Here is a 21,052-nt window from a genome sequence, read left to right as displayed (position 1 = left end):
TAATACCTTCTTCAACAATTTCCCGTACACCAGTTTCGGAAAAAATTGGTCTAGCTGAGGTCTTAAATGAACGGTTCTCTGTTGAATTATCAACATTCGAATATTGTATGTAGCTTCCAGCTTTAAATTAAACTTGATTGGATGTTTAGACGCTTGTGATTTTAGTAACTCGACTAATTCAGATTTAATCGAATTAAAAAATTCAATATAGTTTTGTATATTTTTGATATTTTTTGCGTAATACCATACGACTTTTCTATTTGCAGAAGACGAAATTTCGATGAAGCCGGGAGTCTGTACAAGAAGTAAACGTGCTTTTTTAGCTTTGATAGCAGACGTAGTGTTTGCGGAAGAAGCACGTTTTCCGTTATCGGTTGTAGTGTAAGAATCTTTAAAAGAAAAAAATAATAATCCTAATTAATGTCTAAAAATGTGTTGTCGAAAATGTCGCGAGTGATAAAATATATTTAACGTATATTAAACTAATCTGTATTAGCGTCTAGCATTTCATATGCATCCATTGCAATCATACAAATATCGTCATCAGATAACATGTTTGAACCACCAGCTGGTATATCTGGAACAGTTATTTGCGGTGCTATCTGTATATCTTCACGTGCGGTAAGTTGACGATGTGCAGGCACGTTAATGATACCCTGAAAAAATTATTATAAATTAATATCATGAATGATGAAAGTAATATTATATAAATACATATCATGAAGATTTTTTTGGTGTCTATTAAGATGTGACTTGTATTTAAATGTCGTAGGGCAAATAGTGCATGGGAATCGAATTCCGAGATGAGTTTTTTTATGAGTCGACAAATACCTTCGCGTTAAAAACCGATGGACACTTATCGCATTTAAACATGTTTAAATAAAGTGTTTAAACATTTGGAAAAATTGTTAATACTGTTGTGTAAGGACTGTGAAAACGCGGAGGTAGTATGTACAAAATAGTTGTCTAGAACAGACTGAACGTACATCGACGGGTAACGGAGCAAGTTTCTTAGCATTTGCGATGATGAAGACAAATTAAGCCAGGGTTAGGTAAAATATTATTTGGGAATTAGGTATATCACTATAGATTTTTAACTCTTTTGGGTGTCATTGTATTGAACAGAGCATCGATAAAATTCCTGAAACTGACCTGCACGTGTTTAGAATAGACCGGTTGGTACAGGGCATTTCCGCTAACAATAGAATAGTTACACATGTAGTGTTGTTTTTCGATCAAATAGTCTCGTAAAACCCAATGACGTATTATTTAATTTGTAACACATTTTATATATGATTTATATTACTCACTTAGACATGTGATAGTATTATACGTTTTTCACCATGACTCCTCCTCATCATCTTTTTCATGGAAAGTTATTTTTTTTATTTATATATTCTTTTATCTTATCATTATATTCAATATTTAATAAATCTAAAATTAAATAACTAATTTTTTTCGTTTTTACTAATTCTAATTTTTTCTTATCTTCTAATTTTTTACCTAACTAACTTAACTAGCTGTTAGAAATAAAGTGTACAATAATACTTATTTCGTATGATAACTGTTGAATATCGAGGAATCTCGCTAGAGACTCCTTTCTGTGCATTAGTAACACCGATAAGAAACAGCACACCGACAACCGATAGCGAGACTATTATACATTAAGTTTCGTTTCGGCGCTCGGGCCTCTCACTCGCACGCGTTGGTTGAATGCAGAGTGCGAGAGAGACAGAGCTATAAACTGAAATTTTGTAAGTCTTTTTTTTTCGTCCGTCATAGCAACCGCGCCGTAGCAACCGCCACAAATAAATAAATAAAATCGATTCTTCGGATGGAATCGCACAAATTCTGGAACACATGCCGCAAACCGAGTTCCAAGATGAAAACAATACTGAACAAAAAAGTAAAGATGTCACAAGCAAGCCAAGTAACAACCTAGATCGTGCGCCGATGTTTTAATGTTTGTACAGTTGAACATCTTGAAATTTTTTTGAATAAGATATTTTTTCAAGTTGAGGCACATAATTTGGGTATTGATTTCACTTCTTTATTAAGCCCCAAATTCTATTTTTTCAACCGTGGCCCTTTTTGGCATAGAACTTTGAGATTGATTTCAAATCTTTATTAACGCCAAAGTTCTATCTTTTCTCCCAATCTCTTCAACTTACGCACAGAAAGTTTTTTTACTCTCCGAAGTAGTTTTTTTGAGGATATTATTTATACACGAATTGATGATTGCAAAAGCGTCATATGAGACAATTATTTAAAACTTTTGGATAATTGATAAAAACTGTATAATATAAATATTTTTGAAAAATAAATTAATTTAAGAAAAAGTATTTATTAAAATATATCATACACCTAGGTACTAATAATACTACAACTATAAAGACGGGTTTTTTCACTCAAAAACACATGATATGACTATAATAGTATATACGTTTTTACTAACATCTCAATTTCAAAAAATATATGACTCGTGACGTTTCTAAAAACATCGATTCACAAATTGTTTTACTGAACATAATATTCAGTTTAGCATTTGAAAATTATTGAAGTATAAACTTATGATAATTTGTGAAAAACTATAATTATAAATTATAAATAATTTATCATATGAGTAGATTTATGATGAAAAAAATAATTAAAAAAAAAAAAAAATATGGAGACCAAATTATAATTTATTATAATTTGAGTTTTGTGTAGTATTATCAAGCTTTAAATACCACGCAAAGTGATATTTACAATTAAGCAAGCTCCACTACTATGGACTATAATACTATTAAAACAGAAGAAGGTGGCCCGGACAATATACAAATAATAATATTAAATACATTTCATTCAAAATCAAAGTACGGATCTAAAACATGATATATCTTTCGAATCACCTCCCGTAAACATACCATTGCACCTATATAGTATGTGCCTACTAGGTATTAAAATTATAAACTTAAGTAGTTACTCACCAGAAAAACAATGTATTTAAAAGATATATAAATGTGTATGAAAACAAGTCCCTTTCACATCGATTGCTAAAAACACACTAAATCAGATAATATATAATCGACGAGTTGGTGCCAATAACTATAGGTAGAAAGGAAGGTATATAAAAAAATGTATTTTGATATTTTGTTGCGCGTGTTAGCAATTACTAAGATAACGATTACAATTTCGAAAGTCCAAAAGAAATGTATTTTGATATTTCGTCGCGCGTGTCGCCAATTACTTAATATGACAGTTGAAATTTCAAAAGGTCAAAACATTAGATATAACAATGAAAAGTATCTATGACTTAGACCCACATTGAACTATTTTATTTGTTTATCTTTATTAACTATGATTTCTTTATTCATAACAATTACTTCGGGTTTTAAGAAATTTTCATTAAAATTATTGATTAATGTTCTTAAATTTCTACTCTGTAGTATTGGAGTTGGGGAGTAATTTAAGCCTGCTACTGGAGTATTTCTATAATTCATTAAATATAAACTAAGATCACCTCTTTCTTCGCTTAATTTTTTAAACATGTTTTTAGCAATACCAACTGCTTTTTCTTCTAGTCCGTTGCTTTAATGGTAGTTAGGACTGCAAGTTACTAACACAACATCCCAATCTTTTGTAAATGTTTTGAATTCTAAACTATTAAATGGATTGTTATCAGCAATTATAATTTTAGGTATACCAAATCTACTGAATATCTTTTTCAATTTTTTAATTACTTCACCACTGGTTTTACTTTTAAGTTTTACTACTTCTAGCCACCTTGAGTAATAATCTATAACAACTAAATAACTTTTTCCAAAACACTCTGCAATATCCATGCCTATTTTATAAAATGGTATCACAGGTATATCATGACTCTTTATAAGTTTTTTTATTTTATATATACTAAATTTTAAACATGTTTTACAAGCTCCAATGTAATTTTCAATTTCTGATTTCATACCTGGCCAATAAAATAACTGATTAGCTTTTTTAACTGTTTTAGTCATTCCAAGATGAGTGCTATGAAGCTTTTTAATAACATATTTTCTCATTATTTTAGGTACTATTAATCTCATTCCCCAATACAACATTTCATATTCTAACATTATTTCATTTTTTAATTTATAAAAATATTTTAATTCTTTTCTTGAAGTACACTTTTTAGGCCATCCATTTTTTAAATAACCAATAATTTGATTTAAATCCTCATCATTTAATGTAGCTAACTTAAACTCACTTTCCTTATTATTTTCAAATTTAATTCCAAGTTCACCTAATGTATGTACAATATCACTCATAATATCTTCACTTTTCTCTTCTCTTTTAATGTAATTGCGACTTAGAAAATCTGCAACGTACATATATTTCCCAGGAAGGTATTCTAAATGTATGTTATATATTAACAGTTTAACCCTTAATCTTCTGAGCCTATTATTAGGTATTTTATTGATCTCTTTTTTAAGAACTGAAACTAATGGCTGATGATCCGTGAAAATATTAACTTGTTTTTGCCCATAAATTAAATACTGAAATTTGGTACATGCAAACACTATAGCAAGCATTTCCTTCTCTACCTGAGAAAAATTTATTTCAGAATCACTTAAACATCTAGATGCATAATGGACAGGTTTTTTATTTTGGAATATACAACATCCTATTGCTTTTTCTGAAGCGTCAGTTTGTATTTCAAATGTTTCATTTAGATTAAAATTATTAAAACTAGGAATTTCACATAAAATATTTTTTATTTTCACAAAAGCTGTACTTTGATTTTTTGACCATTCCCATAAAAATCTTTTTTTAATAATAATCTAAATGGTGTCACTATTTCTGAAAGATTAGAAATAAAACCTCTTAAATAATTCACCATACCTACCTAAAAAGGATTGCAATTCTTTTTTATTAGACGGTTCATTCAATTCTCTAATAATTCTTATTCTCTCATTATCTGGTTGGACACCTTCAGCACTAAATATAAATCCTAAAACTTAACTTTAGAAACCTTGTACTGTAATTTTTTAGGATTAAATTTAATATTAAATTGCTTAGCTCTTTGTACTACTTAATTTAATGCTCTATCATGTCCCTCTATTGTTTCTCCAGCTATAAGTATGTCATCAAAGTAAACATTTACATTTTCTATATTACCAAAGTATTTAGTAGTAATTTCCTGGAACTTTTCTGAAGCTGCTGACAGTCCAAAAGGTAATCTTAAAAATGTATAGCAACCAAAAGGTGTACTAAAACAACATAACTGTTGAGATTCTTCATCAAGCTCACAATGATAAAATCCGTCCTTAAGATCTAATACTGTGAAAATATTTTTATTTGATAAATTTAATTTCATTTGTTCTAATGTAGGTATTTGATAAATTTCTCTAACAATGCTTTTATTAATCTCTCTAAGGTCTAAACAAATTCTCAAACTTTTATCCGGTTTTTCAACAACTATTATTGGACTTTGTCACTTACTAGGTTTATTACATTTTATTATTACTTTTTGTTTAGACATACTATCTAAAGCTTCTTTTAAATTATTTATGATTTTATAAGGAACTCTTCTAGGAGGGACAGATATAGGTACAGGATATAGCATTATTTTTTAGTTTAATATTTATTTTTTCTGGAAATTTACTTAGACCTGTAAAAATATCAATATTTTCTTTCACAAAAACATCTTTTTCATTCTCACTTTTGACAATTTCATTTATTTCATTCATATTATAACTTAGTTTTATACAATCATTTAACCCAAGAATTGGTAACTCATCATATTAATATTCTACTACCTCAAAGTATGTTATTATTTTATTTCTATTGTTACTAATACTCACTTTAATTTTACCCAATGATTTAATTTGAAAACCTCCAAATGCCTTAATTATCACTGTACTCTTTTCCAATTTAGTATTTAATTTATTAAATTCATTTAATGGCATTACATTTAATTGTGCGCCCGTGTCTAATTTAATCACCATCTTAATATTATTTATATTCACTATATAATTATATGTATGTGATCTTAATTTGGATGGTCGGGTAGTCTCATATGCTGATGATACGTGTCTACTTTTCACGGACAAAACGTGGGAAGGAGTTCATTCTAAAGCCACAATTGGTATTAACGAAGTTCATAAATGCCTTAGTGAAAAAAATCTAATATTAAATGATGAAAAAACTATGTTCTTGACTTTTTCCATAAATAAAACTCTTACAAATATGAACGCAATAACAATACATAGTTGCACTAATAGTGAAATATGCAATGTACACACTTGGAAACGTATTAAAGAAGTCTCAAGAATAAGGTACTTGGGGATTATTTTTGATAACAACCTAAGATGGAATCTTCATTCACATAATGTTGTAGGGAAGCTACGCGCAATTACATATAAATTTAATAAACTCAAAAACTTGATACCAAAAAAAAACTATACGTATGATATATTTTGCCTTGTATCAATCAATATATCAATATGGTCTATTAGTATGGGGTGGAATGGGAGATGGCGTTTTAAGACAGTTGCAAGTCAATCAAAATAATATAGTACAAATTTGTTTAAATAAATGTACTCTGGAAGGATCAACAAGACAAAATTACTTTGATTTGGGCGTATTACCTATTCGATCACTTTACAAAAAAATTGCAATTATGTTCATTTACAAACGTCTAATAAAAAAAAACAGTATCCCTTTCTATAAAAACAAAAGAGAAAATAGAGTCTATGACATTCCTGTTAAGTATTCAAAAAAATCTTTCGGTCAATCATTTGTTGACTATCTGGGGCCCACCTATTTTAATTTAATGCCTTATGAAGCAAAAAAAAATATTCACTTACATCAAGGTAATGTTAAAAATATTATTTATAACTGGTTATTTTTAGAATTAGTCTAAGTTTTTAATTTGATTTTATATTTATTGCCTCATTTTTATTATATGTTAAGTAGTAAGAAATAATATTCAAGAATTTGTGTATTGTATATATGACAACTTGTTTTGTTTTTATTACTTAATCTTTTCGACTGTATATATCTTATATTAATTTTTTAATGTACATAATTTAAAAATTGTTGTTAATTTTTTAACACTGTATACTCTCAATCCCTAACACAAGCTTTGCTTAAAAGGGATTGATAATCATTAAATAGTATATAAGTCAATGTTTTTTATGTTAATTTATGATGATTATATAAATAAAAAAAAAAAAAAAAAAAAATATCAGTCCAATTTTTACACTTCTCAGTCTCAACTGTGTTTAAAGATAAATATGTCACTTCTTTTTAATCATTTTTATGTACTTCATTCACTTGATAATTATTTTTTTCTTTAGATTTACACTTAACAGCAAAATGATTTAGTTTACCACATAACAGGGCCTAAAATTGTGTGCAGTAGCACACACTATGTGCAGTAGCAAATATTAATTGTGCAGTAGCAAATTTAAGAGTGTGCAGTACTTATTTTTAGGCTTTTAGCTTTTATAAATTTTATTTGATTTATTCTCAATATTGATTATTGAAAATTACAAGTCCTTGTCACTCAAAAATAAAAATAATAACGATACCGACTACACGACGCCGATAACGACATTCCACCGCATGACGTCTGGATGTTGTGGTTGTGGTACCAATCTACGTTAGCAGAATTATAGTACAACTGTCGCAGTTATCAAAGATAATAATATTATGTTCTGTGATTATACTCATATTATGTGATAATATAACGTTTTTGTTAGATTAGGCACTTGTTATAGTTTCTCAATGTTTCTCTTGCTATCGTTCAAACATAATAATATTTAAATATATTTAATATAATGGAAAAATATTTACTAAAAAAGTCTACCGTTCAACTGCAAGCAGTACAAATACAAATATCTGAAGAATGTAAGTACCTTTATATATTTTTTATGAGATTTTGCTTTGCAATTAGTTTTGTAGGTGTCTGAATAAGGTATTATACAATTACAATATTATGCATTATTAATTTTATTTATGATTTTGGCTTTTGCTAATGCTTCAATATTTTATTTTTAATGCTTTTAGGTAATAATGAGGCATGCTCTGATAGTAATAATGGCAAATTAGATACAAGTGTAGACATATTAAGTTCTGGTAGAATTTATTTAGATCCTTGTTTTGAAAAAATTAAAGCATCAAATGGATATGGTAGAACAAAAGTCAGATGTAGTGTTTGTTTTCTAAATAAAAAGACAGTATTAATGAATACTAAATTACGCAATAAACTTCCGGCTATATGTTCCGAAGAAGGAACGATTCCAAGAAATGAACTTTTAAATAATCATTTAACATCGACTATGCACAAAGAATGTATAAAAGTTCACCGTCTTAGTAAATTATCTAATGTTCAAAAATCATTTATAGCACCAATGGACAAAATCATTTCAACACAGAACCATAAATTGTCACAAAAAATTGCAGAACTTATGTGTACAGTTTTCAACGATGCAAAACGAGGCACTCTTAGTGGATGGTCATGGCCTTCGAGAGAAGTAGCAGCTCTTAAAAGAAAATCTCTAAATATCCATGAACCGTTTGAAGAGTATACACCTCAAAGTGGTGATTTACAATACATTAATCCCACTGGTTATAGAGATTTATTAAAATGCATTGTTCAATCAGATATTAATCGAATTTGCAACAAATTAAAAACCAGTCTTGCAATTTCACTACGTGTAGATGGGTCTGTTGATCGTATGCAAATAGACAATATTCACGTATTGGCAAAAATTGTTAACTCTGATGGTGATACAGAATTAATTTTTATTGGTTTCCATGAACCTGAATCAAAAGGAGCTATAGGTTATTATAATGCAATAAAATCAGCAACAAAACATGTAATACCTTGGAATAAATTAATGCCATTAATTTCATAAATTGTTACTGATGGCGCATCAATTAATACTGGAGAAAAAAATGGTCTTTGGGCACTTTTAGAAAAAGACAAAAAATCATTGCCTATTCCATTGTTAAAAGTTTGGTGTGCAGTTCATAGAAGTGCATTGGCATGGGAAAGTTTAACTGCAAATGTTATTGAAATCAAAAAATTAATTGAATCATGTTCATCAATTTCAACATATTTTCATAGATCTGGGTTGAGAACAAAAGAACTTCAACAAACAGCAGTGGAAAATAATCTTACTATAATTCGTTTACCTAAATATTTTGAAGTCCGTTGGACAGAATTCACTTATTCCCTTATTTATAGTGTATTGCGTAATTGGCGACCTTTGGCGACAATGTTTTAATTTTTGATATTCAAAATCAAACTGAAGCATTTAAAATACGGATGACTGAATTAAAAAATAATGCTATACCAGGAGGTTGGGAAAATACATTTGAAGAAACAATAATAGTTAAAAATATTGAAGAAGGTACTCAGTACAAACTTCAAGGTATAGAATTATTTAAAAGAATTATTAATGATCAACGTCGTAAACAGGGTCGGACTGGCCCGGACCGCAGGACCGCAATCGCGGACTGGGCCCCTGGCTAGTTGGGCCCACAGACTTAATTTTCATATTTTAAAATTAAATATAATGCCTTTGTTTTAGTAACTGTATTCAAACATTTTTTAAGGTTTCTTATTGATTTTATATTCATAAAGTAAATTAATATTAGGTCTCGATAAGGTTAAGTAAAGTGTTTTTATTATGAATATATATATAATGATATTAAAAATAATATAATTTAATACATTGTTTACCAATTTGAGTCTAGGATTCATTCGCAACAGATGAACGGCCAAATATTTCATTAACTGCAGATAGGTTTAAAATTAAAACTTTTAATTATACACCTATCTACTTGATATTTGTGCAAATAGCTTAGATTAACGACTTATAAGTAATTCAAAATTACTTAGTGATTGCATTTGTTTAGGTCCAAAAATTTTAGTTCTTTATAATAAGTGAAGTACCTGCAAACGCATTACGAGAATTTTCACTTCTAACAACTATTGATAGACTAGGTAGCATATGAAATACAACAATTCGCTTTACAGTTTAATTCTATTACTAAAACATGAAAATTACATAAGCTTTTATTGATATTAGATTTATTGAGCATTTGTCATTTTCTAGATAATATTCTTACCTTTAATTTGATCATAGGTAAATTTACTCTAATATTAAAGCTAACGTTTTACAAATTATGTTTTGCTGAATGCAAATTTGTTATGATATAGGCATGTTAATAAGACAGAGACAACACATGTGGGTTTGGCGTCCTCTTATAAATACAAAAATTAATAAGTTAAAAGTAGAGCTAACAATTTTTAGTATAATCTAAGGGCCCCTTAATCAGATTGCAGACTGGGCCTTTTGACGCCAGTCCGACCCTGGTTGTAAAATTCACCATTTATACGTCAGTGATTATAGAAGGTTTGAAGCGATACGTAATGACACATTAGAATCAATATTAAATTTTCTGAGTGATAGATTGGATTCTTCAGAGTGGGAAGATGTTAATGCTCTTAAAGAAATTAAAATGGAAATAACTGATGCTGACCTCAAACTATGCCATCGTAAAGTGTGCCTTGATTTTCCTCTTATGGATTTTATTCTATCCTACCGTGAAGCTGCTGATTGCTCTGAAGTAAAGGGGAAACAATTATCTGTTGAACTTCTAAAAGTACTTATAAGCTATTCAAATTGGAAACCACTCGCAGTAGCAATGGTAATTTTACACTTTTACTAGTATTTATTGATTTTACTTCATAGATACATCAAATTATATTATTTTTGTTTATAGTATGAATTTTAAAGATAATGTTTGTATTAAATTTTATAACAATATTTAGACTTATTTTGTAATAAAATATTAAGTTAATTATTAACATTTTTGTTTCAGGCTAGAATATTAGCTGTAAAGCCGCATAGTGCGGATGTGGAACGGCTAATTTCTTATTATAATATATTGAAAACACAAATGAGATTATCATTATCTCCTGAAGTTATTCACAACTCTCTATATGTAAGGCTAAATATGTCATGTCTGTCGAAATTCGACCCTCACCCAGCAGTGTTATATTGGCTAAAAGATAAAAAAAGGCATGATAAAGTACACCCAAATGCAGTAAAACAGGAATGGTTTTCAGGGGTTTTCTCTGCAGCCTCTAAAACTATTTCTTTTTCTGACCAAAGTTGTACAAAAGTTGGTTTTTAAATAAATTTACAATGTAATAATATTATTATGTAAATTTTACATAATTATTTGAAGTACAATATTTTGTTAATTATTGTTCCTATTAAAGTAGGTATTTGTGATAATTAAATTATTTAATAATATAGTAAGTATATTAACCCAAGCTATTTAATTTTTAATTTTAAAATGTTGAGTCATATAGCTATATAGGTATCAAGGAGTAAGGACTTTTATAAAAGATTGTCTTAGATTGTATTTATTATAATTAATTATTAATAAATAGCAAAAACAATTATGCGACAAAGTGCAGTGGCATACACAGACATTTTCAAAGGAGAGGGGGGATATAATAATAATGATACGTATATATATTTATATATTTATCAAAATATGTCATTTAACAATTTTTAACCATTTTCGTATATTTAAAAAGTAAAAGGAAGGACTGAACACCCCCCCCCCGTGTGTACGCCACTGACGAAGTGATATTATGTAGTATGTTCATTATCTTGAAATATTTTGGTGTGGTATTAGGTGTGCAGTAGCAAAATTTCTTAATTTTAGGCCCTGCCACATAATTTACAATTTTTTCCAAATGCAGGACATTTATTTATAGCATGTTGACTACCACATTTATAACAATTAAATATTTTTTGGTTGTACTTATCCACATCTTGATCTTTGTACCCAGCACTGTTAGACTTGACTTGATTTGATTCGCTGTATTTTCCCCTTTCATTTTTATTTATTGCATATTGTTGACGATTTGTTGTACTTGCCTCCTTGGATTTGAAATGCCAATTCTTGTTTTTTTTCAATTTGATCCACACTTAAATTTTTTTTTGAACTAAACGACAATTTAATTCAGCTTGCTCTACCACTTGGCAATATTTAATGACTTTTAATAACGGTAAGTCTTCTCGTAATAATTTAGACTGTAAATCTTTATCACTTATTCCTAGAACTACTCGTGTATGCAAGAGTGCTTCTCCAGTTTCACCAAATGAACATGATTTAATTAATTCACACAAATCAGCATAGTATTTGTTAAATGGTTCACCTTCGGCCTGTTTTCGAGTGAAGTATTTGTAGTGTTCCATCACTTCATTTTTTCTTGGGACACAATATTCTTCTTGAAAATATTGTCTACAGTTACAACATCAATCTTAAATGTGTTGTACAACTTTAAGCCATCTAGTCCTAATAAATTGAGTAATATTGCCACTTGAACTTCCTGACTCTATACCATTGGTAGAAAACGGGTAAAATTATACAGCGAGTACAGGTAATAAATTACGATAATGATAATTAAAAAAAATAATAATAATAATTGACAAGGATACTTCAGACATAGGTATATCAGTAGAGATAAACTTCCGATTTTGGCACACACGTTAAATTACGAAAATAATTAGACCATTCGACGGTATATTTCACAACAGTAACAACGGCGGTTTTTAAAAATCACACATACCTACACCAAAATTAAAATAAGTACAATATTGACGTAATGACGTAACTTTATATTAATATTTTTATTTTTTAACTGGATAAGTGATGTTACTATGTTAGCACACAAACAATTAGAATTTCTTTAAATTCATAATATAATTTGTGATGTGTAAAAAATGTTTCATAAGATTTGCTGTCGTTAGTAATTCTTGAACAAATTTACATCGGAGTGACGTTTTATGAACCAGTTCAGGATTAAAATTATATTATAAATTATAGTATAATTATATTATATTATATTATATTATAATTATATTATATTATAAATTATATTATAAATTATAGTGGCGTATTTATGGGGGTGGTCCAGGGGTACTGGACCCCCCCCCTAGAGAAAAAAAACCTATACATATCTCTGGAGTATAGTAAAGTAATAAGTATAGAAATTGTTATTCTATGTATTCTGACAACAGTTTCCAAGTCATGGCTAAATATAATGTGTGATAAAGGAAATAGGCATATAGTTTTCATAGTTTATATAAATTATTTAATTATGCATAAACTGTGGACCCCCTCCAGAAAAATGTTGAAAATACGCCACTGATAGTACCTATTATATTGAAGTTAGAAAAGAAAAAATAGTAGAGTAGGATTTATTAAAAATAATATTCATAAGTTATTATAATTTAAATTCCTAAATAAAATTGGAAAATACAAAATATGCTTTTTATAATTTCTGTAACTAAATGTGTTTGAAACCCGTCATATACATATACCATATTACATTTAAATCAGAGGTTCCCAGTTCCTACCAACCTATAGTCCGCAGACCATACCTACCTACAAAATTTAAACAAATATTTTAATTTTATATTCATTATATTCATTTTATATCTTTATTAGTTAAGGAAATACAAGCCCAAAAATCACATCAACTAATTTTTATAATTTTAATTTACTTTTGATAAAAATAATAATGCAATATACATTTTTTTAATAATAGTAATTTGTGTTAAATTGTTGATAAATGTAAAACTTTTACTTAAACTTGAACAATAACAAACATTATTATTATTATATATTATATTATATTATATTATATATTATTATTATTTATTATTATAATATGTAAGCTATAAGGAATTTCACTATATTTTATTAATTCATTACCTAAATTCTAAAATGTGTAAAAAATTGATTCTTGGCTATGAGAATAAATAAAGTCTAAAATGTATAGTGGTCTGTGACTTATCGAAAGTTCTCCAAGTAGTTTACAGTGTCAAAAAAATTAAACCACTGATTTAAATATGTTTCAAAATAGTATAGACATAGTAATTTGTATTTTATACTCCGTTCATTCATTTTGCTAATTTTAATCTCAAAATATTATCCAATAAGATATATATGTGTGACATTGTCACTGATGTCATGAATGCCTTTACGGGATCCCTTGGCCAACAATTAAATTAACTCACTAAGTACACACTGTTAAGCATTATACGTACTTTTTTTTGTATAATATGTAAATAAAAAACAACGATCATCTTTTAAAATTATATAGATTACTTTTTCCTGTATTGTCTACATACTTCTTTTGGTATTATAAATATTATTCACATATCATACAATCATTAAGTTATTATTTAAATGTGCTTATTTTAATAAATACACATCAATGTTTCTTTCTATACAGCCATTTTTTTATGTACTGAAATACAATTGTACAGTAATGAAATAATGAAACTACAAAATATAAAATATCAATGCCCCAATGCATATTTAATTTATTATTAATTTTTATTATGAATAATTTAAAAATGATTAATGTAATTTTCATGAAATTAAATAAATTTTATAATAAAAATAAATTAAATAAGCATTATTTAGGGAGTTTTATTTAAATGTATGTATTATCTCATCAAGATGATTAGATTAAAAATATATTTATTATCTTATGTAGATACCTAATTATTTTATTTTTATAATCTTAACTCTATTCATATCCTAAACAAAATACCATCATTCAAAATTTGTGGACCTTAAATGATTTATAATTTATTAACAATATCAACTCTGAAATTATATATTATTTAATTTAGTTATTTATGTATTATATAGATGACAACAATAAATCATTATTATTATAATGGAGAACAACCCACTACCCCCATCAAAAATGGTGTCGGTGCACATGCATACGTCTCACTTGCGTACACGGCGATTTTCTTCTCAGTTGGGTACACAATTATCGAAGCTCAAACTACGAGCGATTTATAGTCGCATTTGCGTACACAGCTTAAAATGTGGGCATTCCCTTTGTATACTTTTGCCCTATAAATATATATTATAAGCTATTTATCGTCTTATCGAATTAAAGACGTACGATACGTACAATTACGTACGATATGTACGATACGTGGCATCAGTGTGTGAATAGTATACCATACGGACAACGGTGTTGCTGCATTTTTTTCATATTTTTTTTTATTTTAATTTATTATAATGGAATTAATCGAAACAACAAAAAAAAAGCCATCTTTAATTGACGGTAGCGGGTTTCAATACCGACAACATCGAAAAAAATAAAGATGGAACCATATTAAGCTGGTTGTGTGTGAACGAAAAAAAAAAGGTGCAGAGGAACGTTAAAGTCACGAGGCGAGAATGTGCTTTTCATTACCGATCACGAGTGCACTCCTGATGTGGCAAAAACTGAAATTGCAAAATCATTATCTACAGCTCGCAAGAGGTAAAATATTAATATTAAATAAATAATAATAACTAATAAAATATTTATAAATAATTAATATAAATTATATTCATTATGCACAATGAAATGTTTAAATTAATTTGATGTAATATTATAATGTATTTTATGCGTGTCCCACATTTTTACAGATTGCGTGAAGAAGATACGCCAGTTCGTTCTATTTACAACGATTCTATACGACCTTTATTAGACACTGGATACGAGTTTTTCACAGAAGTTCCTACATTTGACGAAGTAAAAGCTGGGTTTTATCGTGCCCGAAAACAATGTAGATGGTCAGTTCGTAATCCACAAACCGTAGAAGAACTTAAGATACCAGCTGACTAAGTAGCTTTGAGAGACGGGACTTCATTCATTGTTCTGGATGTAACTATAGACAAGACAAGCAGAATAATAATTTTTGCTACTGCATCAGGTAAAAGTGCGTTGAAAAAGTATTCCGAATTTTTTATAGATGGAACTTTCAAAACTTATAGTAAGCAATTTACACAATTGTACACGTTTCACATCGATGTAAGCTCTAGTTTTAACGAACGCAATGCTTTTCCTGTTGCTCTTTTGTCTGATAAAAAGCAACAAACGTACCATCGCTTTTTGAGGAAATGAAAAAAATTGGATGAAATCCACTGTACGTACACCTCGACTTCGAGATAGCTACAATGAAGGCCTTAACAACTATTTTTCCTGGAATAAAATTACGTGGATGCCATTTCCACTTCACGCAATGCTTGTGGCGAAAAATTCAAGATGTTGGCTTAGCATCCGTATATAAACAAAATGAAGATATTCGAATGCATGTCAGGAAGTGTGGATCAATGGCTTACCTTCCTCTTGATAAAATTGACGACGCATGGCTTATTATTCAGAGTACTGCACCTGATGACGTAAAGCTAACTGAATTTAATGACTATTTTGTTGAAAACTGGCTCGACTCCGCCACTATTTCTAAGGAAATGTGGAATTGTCACGATGAAAAGCACCGAACAAACAACATCGTCGAAGGATGGAACCATAAATTTAAAACACTGGTGGGTAGATCGCACCCGAGTATTTGGGTTTTAATCAAATAACTGAAGATAGCAGCAGCATAAAGTGACCATCAACTTTTACGCAATGAATTAAATTTAGAAGGGACGAAACGAAAAAAAAATTATAAAATTGGACGAGAGAATCAAACATATTACTCAAAGCTTTTTAGAAAATAACGACTTAGACAACTGCCTCAAAAAATTGGCCATAATCGTCAAATTAGATTATATTATTTTTTTACATTTTACATTCAGAGTTAGCTACACACTGAACGTATTTATTCGTGCGCCCTCATTTTTAAGTAAGCCAGAGTATTGCAAAATATTCTGCCAGTCCTAAGCCTGACCAAGTGTGAAGGGAAATGAGTGTGTACGCAAACGACAATTTATGTTATTCTGGGTAATTACGTTGTACGCAAATGAGAAAATTTGTAACTAAAAATAGGATGTACGCAAATGAGACGTACGCATCTGCACCGGATCCAAACAAAATACCATCATTCAAAATTTGTGGACCTTAAATGATTTATAATTTATTAACAATATCAACTCTGAAATTATATATTATTTAATACAGTTATTTATGTATTATATAGATGACAACGACAAATCATTTTTATTATAACGGAGAACAACCAGCTGCCCCCCCCCCCCCCCAAAAAAAAAAATGAATCAAAAAGTAATAAGCATGAAAAAGTAAATTATTTAACTTCAAACTGATTAATTTTTATTTTTTTTTTAGATGACAATCAACAAAAAAAAAATACAAAACCGAGTATGTATATTGTATACCTATTGAGTATACTATGTGATTAATTTCACATAACTAATTTAATTTTTTTTTTTTTCAAAAAGTGTAAGACACGTAAAAAAAAACATTTTGGTCAATGCCGAAGTCTTCGAAAGGCCACAATTTCACACAAAAAAAGAAGTTAGTATACCTATAGGCTATATTGGATATTAAATTTTAATTGATTAAGCAATAATAAACATGTATTTTATTGTTTAAATCAGAATGTAATATATGCAGCGTTGCTCACAAAGGCAGGTGCTGCCAGTGGCGGCCAAATAACCAGGTAATTATTGAATTCAATAAAACAGTTTCCTGACTAGGTGCAATTTGAATATGATTATTTTAATAATATAATTTTTTAAATTTTAGAAAACAACATCCAAGGACCTGAGAGTTTTTTTTTTTAATACTTAAATATCACTATGCACATATCGAATATTTAAATACAATAATATTTATACTAAGTTCCTGTTAATTATAATCAAACCATGTCTTAATTTAATTTATTTATCAGTGGAATAGCCAAGAGAAAAGTTCAAACTTCAGGAAATATTAAATTACTCTATAGTTAATTAAATAATAGGTATATGATAGTGCAATTATTGAAATTAAATTAAATTTAATTGAAATCATGGGTTCCCATTGGGGGGGGGCAAGATAGGGCACTTGCCCCCCTGGACAAAAAATATTATGGACTTGTAGCTCAATAAATATTATCATAATATTATTATTATCTTTATTAACTTACATTTAAGAATTTATTTTGTTTTACCCACTCCCCCTAAAATGTTACTTATGGAGGCCCATAATTGAAATAACTAAAATGACTCATTTATGGTTTTCATAACCACACAATATCAAAATATGTTTATTACTACATTCAGAATCTAAAATATTTGCAACCAAACATTAAATGTGTATTTATTAAGGGTTTTTTGGAATTTAACTAAACAACCACTCTCTCCCAAAAAAAATTCTGAATATTACTGATGTTCATAAAAGAAAAAATCATTCCGTTCAGAATCTAAAAAAAAAAATTGGGCAACTGTCATCCTCAAACACCGCAATAGTGTATCATTAAAGAATATGTGAATACACTGAAGAATAAGTTTATTAAATATATTATGTCATAATCAAACTAAGCATTTTACTAAATGACAAATAGTCAAATAAGTTCATTTTTTATTCAATTTCACTACCAGTCTTCTAGATGTTTAGTTAAATGATTTTAAGAAATTAAAAAATGTAACAATATTTTCTATTAATTATTACTGATTAATTTATATATTAGGTATATAAAAAAAAACCATTAGTGATGATAGTGAAATTACCTATATAAAAATGTAATTTAATAAAATGCCTGATTTGACTATATGCCTATCACATATACACTATTCATATTCATAAAACTATAGTAAATACAAAATATTATCTAATTCTGTTGTAGAATCAAGAAGACAATGAAATGGAGGTGGAGGACCGTGCACTGATTTCTTTTGAATAATAAAAAAAAAAATCGTTTAATTTTTTTCTTACATCCTACATTCATCATGGATCATTAAAAAAAAAATTCTACCTATAAAAATTACAAAATGTTATAGTACCTGTTAGTATTAATAGGTTGACAAGTTGGTTGTGAATGAGTTGCTGGTTGAAGCAGGCAGATATGTTAGCCAGCATAACGTATGCACAAATAAATAAGTACACTTTTTTAAATCTGCCTCCTCGGGGTTATAGGACCTGAAAATGTAGGCGAATTATGTTAATTAGTAAACAAGTATTAAAAAGTCCAAGACAAATGTGTCAAAAATTGTAACTCGCAATGTAGGTATACCAAAAAAGTACTCACCGAAAAGAGTACAACAGTGTTAATAATACATACCATACATTGTGCTATTTCAATTATTGCATTGAAATGCGTAGGCATAGTAAAGTTGCCAATAATCACATATTCACATCGGTTGGAGTTGGAAATTCATTGGTTAAAATATATTTTATTCCGACAAAACAATTTCCATGAAAAAAAAAAAAATAATAAAATAAATCACACGTGCAGGCTACATTTAATATTCAATTCACAACTACTATAACTAATTAAAATTAATAAAGTAAGCATACCTTGACGAAACGAAAGGTAACTCGTTTCATTGGGCTTCGAATGCTAACAGTTCCGTTGATAAATTAAACTAATCACTTGGTTATTTGATAATTGATTACACCATATTAACAAAATACAATAAAAACAACTAAGTATAACGTTCAAATTAACCAAAACCAGAATTTGAAACTTACTAAAAACTTGAAAATAATTATAATTATGTATCTGCCATATTGCAGGCATTTAATACCTATAACGAATAAGAATATAAAAAAGTCAGAGCCTCATCGCGTTATCAGTATCATCACATATTCACATCTCTCTATCGTGCGTCGTTCATGTGGTTCCGAAGAGAAAATATGGCACCAATTACTTCAACTATTATTCACAGAGCATCGTAATAATTAATATAATATTTAGTCGCACATTTTTAAAACAGGGCACAGACTACATAATATATAATATATAGTCTGTGTTTTTACCCAACATCACGATACTATACACATACTATACACGTCTTATAGGTGTATTTCAAATATCTATGAAAATAATTTGAGCATAGTGACTTTTACTGATATATCACGTATAATATAACAATATTTTCAAAAATTTTAAATGACATTATGGTACCACTGTATAGATCATAATGTTCAAACCACGGACTAATATTAATACTAATATTATATTATATAACTAATATATTTATACAGGACTGTTCATGACATGGTTGGAGGGTGTGGGGGGTTGACACGAAATGAAATTAATACACGGCTTATAATTATAGCTGTGATGTAATACAACAGGCGGAGTTTGAGGGAATATTTTCTTTTTAGCATTACTAGCGCCGTCTTAGTGGATACTTTTGGAACTAATAATGATATAATCTAGTTCCATAAGTATTCACTAAAATAGCGATAGTAATGCTTAAAGAAACAATATATCCCCCCCGAAGTCCGCCTTTTTACTCGTGTCTTAAAGTGTCAACAATCATGCTTTGGTATACCAGGTATATCTAAAATATAATATAAGGTATTATGAATTATGATAACTACATGCAATGTTTTTAGAAAAATTGATTAACCATGCCTTTTGCAAATGCGTCCTAATGGAAAAATAAAATATTTGTTTAAAATTAGAATATACTCTGGCAATATTTGAATATAATATATCCTAGACTGACAAATCATCTCCGTTCAGAATCGTTTTTCGTATACAATGATACCTATCATTACATTCAAATTTAACCTACCCTAGTCCGAGGTCCACCCCACCTCCTAATGTACAGCAGAGTGGTACATTTGGTTTCAATTTCCGACCTAAATAAGTGGTGAAATTTTCAAGTATCTAGGACTTATAACTTTTGAAGTATAACAAATATTTAAACTCGTTTGACTTGTTTGAGGATAAATCGTTATCGTTACGCGATTTCATAAAAATTTAAAACTCAAACGCTCAAAACATTTTTCCTATAATGACGCTTCAAATTTTCTCTATAGCTTTTTGAAGCAAAACTTATGGAAAACTTAGTGTTGAATTTTTTAACGTTAGATATAAATACAAACAATTTAATGAATTTTGAACTACAAAATAATATGCAAATATTCATGATTTTGACGAATTTTTTTCAATATTTGAACTTCAAATGCTAATAAAAAAAAGTTGTGCCTATGTATTCTTATAATTGTTTAATCACTATAAGAATAACATATGAGGAACTTTGTATAAAATTTTCAAGTATTTTGATAGGGCCAAAAAAATTT

The 21,052-nt window shown here is 28.5% G+C and overlaps 3 protein-coding genes across 3 annotated transcripts; 1 reads left to right on the top strand and 2 right to left on the bottom strand.

Annotated features, from left to right (window-relative positions):
* Positions 1-482: 482 nt before the first annotated feature.
* On the bottom strand, positions 483-4,349 carry LOC126552547 (uncharacterized protein K02A2.6-like). The gene is made up of 4 exons (XM_050207267.1): positions 3,914-4,349; positions 3,604-3,826; positions 3,366-3,513; positions 483-656 (listed from the first exon to the last, which is right to left on the bottom strand). Exons 1-4 carry the CDS (start codon positions 4,347-4,349, stop codon positions 483-485), a joined length of 981 nt encoding a protein of 326 aa, XP_050063224.1.
* Positions 4,350-5,050: 701 nt separating this feature from the next.
* LOC126552546 (uncharacterized protein K02A2.6-like) lies at positions 5,051-5,584 on the bottom strand. Its single transcript, XM_050207266.1, has 2 exons — positions 5,461-5,584; positions 5,051-5,298 (listed from the first exon to the last, which is right to left on the bottom strand). The coding sequence occupies exons 1-2, from the start codon at positions 5,582-5,584 to the stop codon at positions 5,051-5,053; spliced, it is 372 nt and encodes a 123-aa protein (XP_050063223.1).
* A 10,448-nt stretch (positions 5,585-16,032) lies between these two features.
* On the top strand, positions 16,033-17,585 carry LOC126552545 (uncharacterized). The gene is made up of 3 exons (XM_050207265.1): positions 16,033-16,401; positions 17,416-17,477; positions 17,564-17,585. Exons 1-3 carry the CDS (start codon positions 16,033-16,035, stop codon positions 17,583-17,585), a joined length of 453 nt encoding a protein of 150 aa, XP_050063222.1.
* Positions 17,586-21,052: the final 3,467 nt, after the last annotated feature.

The sequence above is a fragment of the Aphis gossypii genome, chromosome X (assembly GCF_020184175.1).
Source record: "Aphis gossypii isolate Hap1 chromosome X, ASM2018417v2, whole genome shotgun sequence".
In the NCBI taxonomy this organism is placed as follows: domain Eukaryota; kingdom Metazoa; phylum Arthropoda; class Insecta; order Hemiptera; family Aphididae; genus Aphis; species Aphis gossypii.
Note: the sequence above shows the minus strand (reverse complement) of the source record. Positions and strands in the feature narration are given on the sequence as shown.

Coding starts and splice junctions, on each gene's coding strand:
- LOC126552546 (XM_050207266.1), bottom strand. CDS start 5,584: ATGCTATATCCTGTACCTATATCTGTCCCTCCTAGAAGAGTTCCTTAT. Junction 5,299..5,460: donor AATAAAATGTAATAAACCTA/GTAAGTGACAAA, acceptor ATATTTTCACAG/TATTAGATCTTAAGGACGGA.
- LOC126552545 (XM_050207265.1), top strand. CDS start 16,033: ATGAAGGCCTTAACAACTATTTTTCCTGGAATAAAATTACGTGGATGC. Junction 16,402..17,415: donor ACCATAAATTTAAAACACTG/GTGGGTAGATCG, acceptor TGTTTAAATCAG/AATGTAATATATGCAGCGTT. Junction 17,478..17,563: donor AGTGGCGGCCAAATAACCAG/GTAATTATTGAA, acceptor TTTAAATTTTAG/AAAACAACATCCAAGGACCT.
- LOC126552547 (XM_050207267.1), bottom strand. CDS start 4,349: ATGTACGTTGCAGATTTTCTAAGTCGCAATTACATTAAAAGAGAAGAG. Junction 3,827..3,913: donor TGAAAATTACATTGGAGCTT/GTAAAACATGTT, acceptor TTTATAAAATAG/GCATGGATATTGCAGAGTGT. Junction 3,514..3,603: donor ACAAAAGATTGGGATGTTGT/GTTAGTAACTTG, acceptor TAAAAAATTAAG/CGAAGAAAGAGGTGATCTTA.